The 8,659-nt window shown below is 40.2% G+C and overlaps 1 protein-coding gene across 1 annotated transcript; it reads right to left on the reverse strand.

Moving 5' to 3' along the window:
* Positions 1 to 1,783: 1,783 nt before the first annotated feature.
* On the reverse strand, positions 1,784 to 2,195 carry LOC118540479 (large ribosomal subunit protein eL42-like). The gene has a single exon (XM_036099649.2). The coding sequence runs from the start codon at positions 2,170 to 2,172 to the stop codon at positions 1,852 to 1,854; it is 321 nt and encodes a 106-aa protein (XP_035955542.2). The 5' UTR covers positions 2,173 to 2,195; the 3' UTR covers positions 1,784 to 1,851.
* Between the last annotated feature and the right edge of the window lie 6,464 nt (positions 2,196 to 8,659).

Here is an 8,659-nt window from a genome sequence, read left to right on the forward strand (position 1 = left end):
CAACGTGCTGACAATGAACAGATGTCCAGATCCCGTTTTTTCCTCTGTCAAGCACAAGCACAAGCCTGCAGCAGAACCAGGCCAAGTGGGTGGTGAGGCTTTGGGTAAAGAGGAAAACAAAACCAAGGTCAGTGGAGGCAATCACTTTATGGCTCAGTGGTCCCTAGAAGATGGAAGGAAAACGGGCGCATGCATTCTGGCCCCTGATGTGGCCCTGCCTGGGACTTTGGGATCGTTAGTCCCCTTGGTGACTGTGACAGCGTCTGAGACCAGCTAGGTGACAAGAAAGCAGCAGTCTTCTGAGCTGGGTCGCACCTTCTGCTGTACTCACTCACACAGCCAAGTGCGTGGGGTGTGGGGGGGGCGTGGGTGGTGGGATCCCCCAGTCTCAGGTCCCATGGAGGGTACATGGGTGGGGGGCTGCCCATGGCCTCCTCCAGTCTTCCCCCAAGTTCCCACTTGCTGATTCAGGTCACAGACACTGATGCGGACTTCTTTCTCCTCTTTGCTCCCCACTTTAACTTAAAAACCCAAACCAACACCAAGAACACACCTTTCATTCCCTTGCAGAAGGAGCTGCAAGGCCAGATGTCGGGAGCAAAGCTGGCTAGTTGAAAGTTATGGTGCCCAAGGGAGGAAAAAGCCTCACCACCCCCGGGATATGGTAACAGGACTGTGGGAGTTTACGCCTAGACACACTTGTCCCGAGTTACTCAATGAAGCAGCCTGGCCTCCCTGTCTGCAGGCTGCTAGCGCGCCCTGTCCTCCGCTCGGCCTGGGGTTGCGTGGCGGCCGCAGAGCAATGCCAAGGCCACAGCGACCTATTCCAGAGCCCAGTGGGGGTGGGGCAGCGGGCACCGAGCTGTGCAGCTCCAGCCAGCCCAGTGGGGCCAGCAAGCCCATCCCTAGCTGCCTGCTGTCTGTCAAGTGGCCCAGTAAAGAGTAAAGAGAAACGGTCATCTTACATGAGCAGAGGGCATTCCCCAGTTGCCAGAGAGATCTGGTCCCAGGGTCCGGCTTGAAGTGGCTGAAGGTGGAATCATGAAGCAAAACGGGAGGTACAAGTGCACCGGAGCAGGGATTAAACGGTTGATATTTCTTTGACAGGCTCTCTCTTTGTTGGCGGGGACTCTCGACTTGAGCTGACTTAATGGCTTAAGGTTAGGGATGTGGGCTGCTCAGTTTCAGAAGTGTGAAAGACATCCACCGCCCAGGGGGGTGCTTGCATTTACAAGGCTGATGCTCCAGTGTGATTTCAATTTTCTTCAGCCTAAGAAACACCACACATGTGAAAGGAAACACTTTATCAGTAGGTATTTACCCACTAATGATGCATGCCGGTGATGCATTCTGGTTGAAGCAACAGAAGCATTGAGGAAAAAACTGTCAATAATTATGTATGTGCATATAAATATGTTATCTATAGATAGATAATGCCTATCTATCTATCTCAATCTATCGATCTATTGATAGATTGATATATCAATATATCTATATACCCAAAAGCAGCTGCATGTTTTATAGATTTGCTGTTCAATTGGCCAAGGGCAGTTAAGCTTTATTAATGTGAACTTAGCCCCTTAAATTAATAAACTCTTGTATGGAGCTATGTGTTGAGACGGTGAAAGGAAGCTATTTAATTGCCAAGATGATGACGAATGCTCTCTTATTGTACCGTTTTCTAGATTTTGCATACTAATAATGAAGTATGGCTTTGATTTCTTTTTTAATTGAGATTTAAGACTTTTTTTTGTTTCGTAAAACTAAAAAAGTAATTCATATATTTTTTTTTTTGAAGTGAACATAACCTCAAGATTTTATTGTCTTCATAATATTAACAAAATATGAAGCTTAGAACTGGATCACTTGGCCCTTTCTCTTCTTATCTCCTCCCAGTTCAAAATGCTTGCATCTCTTAATAGCCAGCATTCTCTTAGATCTGCAATTGGGCTCAACACATTCAAGCCTCAGCACAATCTTCTTTGTAGTTTTAGCCTTTTTCCGGAAAATCGGCTTAGTCTGCCCACCATAGCCTCTCTGCTTCCTGTCATAACGCCGCTTTCCCTGGGCATAAAGAGAATCTTTGCCCTTCTTGTACTGTGTCACTTTGTGGGGCTGGTGCTTGCCATACTTCTTGCAGAAAGTCTGGTGGGTTTTAGGAACGTTCACCATGTTTGCGAGAGCGCTATCGGCATGGAAAGCCTAAAAAAGTAATTCATACACCTCTTACTGGAGATTTGAGTTTTTTGTTTCTTCTTGTTTTCTGGCTTAAAATTCAACATTTAGCTAAGCATGCTTCTTGTGCCTGTAACCCAAAAAGGAAACATATTCGTTTTGGATTGCCTACGCTTTGACTGATTTTGATACATAGTATTCCAATGAAGGTGAAGGAAAGCGCCATAAAGAGGTCTGTGAAAGTCCGGGTTCCCTTGCCCCCAAGGCTGTTCTTAGTAATGAGTGAAGAGCTTACAGATCTGGCTTCTGCCCCAATATATGACAGAGTTAAGGAACTTCTTTAGGTGCCTAATTTCCTGCCAGGGAGGGAGCTTAAAACTCAAAATTTTAGGCATTTACATGTACTTATTGATTTAAATCCAGTTGTGGGCAAACAAAGGAGAACATTTGAGAATTCTCTCTATATAATCATGTGACCATCAGTATCAAACATCTTTTATAACACTTTACTGAGGTAAATTTAAAATATAGTGAAGTGAACAAATCTCAAGACTAAAGCTCAATGTCATTATACGTATGTATACCGCCGCGTGACCACCACCATAGATCAAGATTTAGAACTTTTTTGTCACCCTAGACAATTCCCTTTTTCATGTAATGTCACCACCCCATTTTAACTACTATTTTGATTTCTTTGAATATAGATTAGTTTGGTCTGTTTTTGTGACTTTAGATAAAAGGAATGGTATACTATGCTTTCTTTTGTGTGTCTGGCTTCTTGCACTCAGTGTATGTGGTTTTAAATTTACATGCAGTTGTGTTTATTTTTTTCTTTTTTCTTTTTTTAAAGATTCATTTATTTATTTTGGAGAGAGAGAGAGCAAGTGCATGTGCATGTGTGGGTAGGGAGAAGGGCAGAGGGAGAGAATCTTTAAGCAGACTCTGTGCTGAGATTCCCGGATCCTGAGATCATGACCTGAGCTGAACCCGAGAGTAGACTGCTTAACCGACTGAGCCACCCAGGTACCCCTCACTTTTTCTATGTATACAGTTCTATGAGCTGCAACACATATATAGATTACCACCAGAGTCAGGATGCAGTCCCAAATCTCCCTTTAGAATCTAATGTTCATCCTCCTCAATCCCTGGCAACCAGTGATCTGTTCTCTATTCCTATGGTTTTGTCTTTTCCCAAAATGTCATATAAATTATACATATGTAAACTTTGTTACTGTTTTTTTAAAGATTTTATTTATTTATCCGAGAGAGAGAGAAAGAGGAGAGAATGAGAAATTGAGAAATCACAAGCAGGGGTGGAGGGGTAGAGAGAGAAGCAGGCTCCCCGCTGAGCAGGGAGCCCAGTGAGACTTGCTCTCAAGACCCTGGGATCATGACCTGAGCTGAAGGCAGACACTTAGTCAACTGAGCCACCCAGGCGCCCTGTTACTGTTTTTTTTTGTCACAATGCCTTTGAGATTCTTCCACATGTAGCAACAGTTTGTTCCTTTTTATTGCTCAGTAGTATTCCACTGCATGACTCTATCACAATTATTCATTCTGCTGTTGATGTGCTTACCATTTTTTGTCTTTATGCATAAAGCTGCTATGAACATTTCTGTGCAAGTTTTTTGTGGATACATAGATGAATTTCTTTTGGTATGTATCTAAGATGCAATTACTAAATCATAATCAAATGTAAATTTGACTTTATTAGCAACTGTTAACCACGTTTCCAAACTCTCATCAGCAATGTTCAAAATATCCAACTCCCCTATGTCCTCACCAACACTTGGTATTACCAGTCTTTTTAAGTTTTGTCATTCTGGTGGGTGTCTTTTGATATCTAGCTGTGGTTTAATTTATTTTCTCTGATGATTAATGATGTTGAGTATCTTTGCATGTATGTATTAGCCATTCTTAACATTTTTTACAACTGCGTTTTTATTGTTGGTCTATAAGAACTTTTATGTATTCCTCATACAAATCCTGTGTAAAATATATGCATTGTGAATGTTTTTTCCAGTGTGGACATTGACTTTTCACCCTCTTAATGATGTCTTTTGATGAACAAAAATTTTAAATTTTGATGAAGTCCATTTTATCCTATTTTCCACTTACAATCAGTACTTTTTATGTCTTAGCCGAGAAATTCTTGCCACAGTTCCCAAAGACATCATTCTATGATTTCTTCCAAAAGCTTTATAGTTTAGCCTTCACATTTAGGTATTAGATCCATATCCATTGAGAATTATTTGTGAGCATGTGTGTGTGTGTGCGCGCACACAGTGTGAGGTAATAAGACATCTAGTTGATACCCACAATTGCTCCCATAATAGATGGAGGAGTTTTCTTTCCCACCAGTGCCTTTGTTGAAAATCAAGTGAGCATATGTGTATGGGTCTATTTTGGGGCTTTTTATTCTGTTCCATTGATCTAGTTGTCTATTCTTATGCCAATACCACACAGTTTGAATTACTATAATTTTACAGCATGTCTTGAAATACGGTAGTGCAAAATCCTCCTCCGCTTCCTACTTTTCCTCCTCGCCCTTCTCTTCCTTCTTCTTCAAGATTCTTTTGGCTATTTAGATTGTTTTTATTTCACATAAATTTTATGATCTGCTTGTTTACTACAAAAAAAAAGTCCTGCAGGGATTGTAACAGAAATTGCATTGATCAACTCAGGCAGCCTTGACATCTTAATAATATTGACTCTGTCTATTCACAGATGTGGTAATTCTTTCCATTTATTTAGGCCCTTTAAAAATTCCCCTTGCGATGTTTCTAGTATTCAGTGTAGAGGACTTGCACATCTGTAATTAATTTTATTCCTAGGTATGCGATGATATTGTAAATGGTATTTTTTATTGTGATAAGAAAGACATAATGCAAATTTTACCATTTTGACCATTTTAAAATGTACCATTCAGTGGCATTAAGTACATTCCCATTGTGGTGCAATGGTCACCACCTCTGTCTGCAGAACTTTTTTTGAACTGACACTCTGTCCCCATTAAACAATAACTGCCCATTCCTTTCCCCCAGCTTTTGGCAATCACAGTTCTCCTTTCTGTCTAGGAATTTGACCACTGTGGGTGCCTCATATAAGTAGAATCATACAGTATTTATCCCTTTGTGTCTGCTTTCTTTCACTTAGCACAGTATCTTCAATGTCCATCCATGTTGTAGCAGGTGTCAGAATTTCACTCCTTGCTCAGGCCGAATAACATTCCATTGCACGTATATATCACATCTTGTTTATGCACTCATCTATCAATGGAGATTTAGCGTATTTCCATCTTTTGTCGATTATGAATAATGCTGCATGAACATTGATGGCAAATATCTGCTCGAGTCCTTGTGTTCAGTTCTTTTGTTTATAGACCAGAGGTGGAATTGCTGGATCATATGGTCATTCTATGTTTAATTTTTTGAGGATGTAAATGATATTTTAAAATTTTATTTTTTCAATTGTCTTTGTTAGTATTTTGAAGTAAAATGGATTTTTCATGTTGACTTGCTAAGTTCACTCACTGGTTTTAACATACTGTAGATTCCTTTTGATTTTCTATGTGAACAATCATGTCATCTTTGAATAAAAATAATTTAGCTTTGTTTTTGTTAATATGTATGCTTTTTAATTTTTTCCCTTATTTCACTAGTTAGGACCTTGAGTGCAATGTTGAACAGAAATGGTGACAGTGGACATCTTTGCATTCTCAACCGTAGGGAGAAGGAATCCAATATTTCACTATTAAGTGTTATGTTGCTATAGAACATTTTTTGAGATACCCTTTATCAGATTAAGAGAGTTCCCTTATAGTCCCAGTTTGCTAAAGCTTTTTAAAAATATCATAAGTGGGTATTAAATTCAGTAAATTTTTAGTGTTTTGGATTCTATTCAGATACTCAGTATTGAGTATCTACTATATGCTAGTATATAGCAGTAAACAAAGCTCATAAAACTATCCTCTTGGAGCTTATATTACAATGTATAAAGACAAACTAAACTAAAATAAACAGATACAATATATATTATACTGGAAGGTAGTAATTGATGGAAACAGAAATAAAGCAGTGAATCTCCTGTTCCCCTTCATCTGCAATCTCAAGTTCCTCAGCAGTATGCCAGTCTAGTCTTTAAGAGGTTTGTTTGTCTTTGAAAACAACATGATGTTTAAAGGAAAGCCAAGTTTTTCATCTGATATGCTCTACCATAGAGCTAAGACTCTATTCATGCTGAGGAAAAATAGGCTGTGATGGGCCTTGCCAATAAATAGTAAATTGGACTTCATTTTGTACCTTCTTAAGGAATTTTGAAGGGTAATTGTGGCCATACGCAAGTTCTGCTATAAGGATGACTTTACTCCATCAAAAGAAATGTTTCCACTATGATATCAGAGCAAACGATAGTCCTTTAAACAGAATATTTCAGCCTATGGAAACATATCTCATCGCCTTTATTTTTCTCATTTTGCTGTAGATGGGTAAAAATTTCATTATGGATATTCATCAATTCTCAGAACTGTAATTAAAAATCAGTAATTTAAGGGAATGGTTCAGTGTTTCTATTTGTAAAAACACTTGGGATCTTGGTGTATGAGTTATTTCCTGACCCAAGTCTCAGACAGTGGATGTATCATCTCCTTCTTTGCTGGTTTAAAAGCAGTAAGATGTGTAAGGGCTGGGCACAGAGCCAGGCACATAACGAGGGGAGAAACAAATGTCAGGCCCTTCCTCTTGCTTCATCATCCTTGCCCTCCTCGATCCCACTTCTAAATGTCATAGCTGGATATTTGTAGCTGTGGCTAGATCAAGACATGCCAGAGGGTGGACATAGGTGAGTCTTGAATCAAAGCACAGGTCTTTTTGACCCCTGGTGTCAGAGTGGAGATGGTAGGCAAATTCAGGGTCTAGAAGGAGAGTTGAGCTGATCTCCTAGGATATAAGCCTTGATGGCAAATGTGGGCAAGAGAAGGTCCAAGTGATGGGTGCTGCTCGATATTAGGGACCAACCTGGTATTAGGAAACAGGGAAGCAATGCATATCAGCTGAGAACAGCGGTTCCATTCATTTGAACAAACAGTTATGGAAATCACCCCTATGTGCAACCAAGTGCTCTAAGATTTCTGAATTTGGAACAGCCTAGCATGTGGCAAGTATAACTGATGTTTGATTGGTGACCTTGGGCAAGGACAAGTCTCTGCTCTGGCTGTAGTAACCTGTCTGGGCCAATAAGTCTTACGGTGAGAATTGTGTTGGAGGTGGGGGTGGGAATGATAAATTTCTGCATGTGCTGATGGTTGTAACCAAAGACAGGGCCCCTGGGAGACCCACAGTTTAAATGCTCCATCTGGGTGGACTATGCCCATTTGTGTCTGTCTCCCTCTGGTGCCAGAATTTTTTGTTTTTAGTTTTTTTTTGTTCTATGTATCTCTAAAACTAGAGTTTAGGTTGGAAGGGACATGGTGTTGTAGTTTGGCATTTGACAATCATATTATTAAGTTCCATTATTTGACTTGTATGCTATCCCCCTATGTGAAGCAGTCACTGAGTTCAAGACATTACAGAATATTACGCACAAGGAAGAAAACAGTTCAATTTTCTTTCCTTTTTCCTTCCTTCCTTCCTTTCTTTCTTTCTTTTTCCTTCCTTCCTTCCTTTCTTTCTTTCTTTCTCTTTCTTTCTTTCTTTCTTTCTTTCTTTCTTTCTTTCTTTCTTCTTTCTTTCTTCTTTCTTCTTTCTTTCTTCTTTCTTTCTTACTGCTTACCGCATAAACAACTAACCACTTTAGAAGTAGAACTGAAATAATCCCACCAAGAATCGGCATTGAGTTTCTGGAAGCCCCAGGGCCAGCAACCTTTTTTTGTACAGTGTGTTTGTCTAGGAATTGGGGCGAGAGAAACTTGAATGTTGGTTTATTTTATGTTTCAAACTAAGAGTAATTTGTAAATACTTGAAATTTTGCAGGGGGAAAAACCCTCTTTTCACTAAATGATTGATCTTTAAGAGATGTTTGGATGTGTGGAGACTCAGATTCTTTGAACTTTTTGCATGTAGAACTTTGTATTCAGAAGCAATCTCCAACATTTGGGAATTTGTTCCTGGTAAGAAACCTACTCTTCAGCCTAGTGCTGCATCCTCATTATAACAATCCCCATCGTTGCATACCTGCTGGAACCATCAAGAGCGGTGTTCTTCGTCCTATTCACCTGTGGAGGGCTAGCCAACCTATGAACGGGGGTCCCACTGCACACCCACCTCTAGGCTGAGAGGCCTTCCTGGTAGTAAGGCTGACGTTGTTTTTCGAAGACAGGGAACGATTTGCAAAATCTGATTTAGGAACCAATAAGCTAAATTTAAGATTATGAAAATAGATGGAAAGAAAAGCATTTGGCGAGCAAGTTTAACCCGTGGGAGGGGAAACCCTTCTGTGCCATGGGGCCCTCCCTCGCAGAGGCCCAGTGAGAACCACTGAGGAGCGG

This window comes from Halichoerus grypus, chromosome 6, assembly GCF_964656455.1.
Source record: "Halichoerus grypus chromosome 6, mHalGry1.hap1.1, whole genome shotgun sequence".
NCBI lineage: Eukaryota > Metazoa > Chordata > Mammalia > Carnivora > Phocidae > Halichoerus > Halichoerus grypus.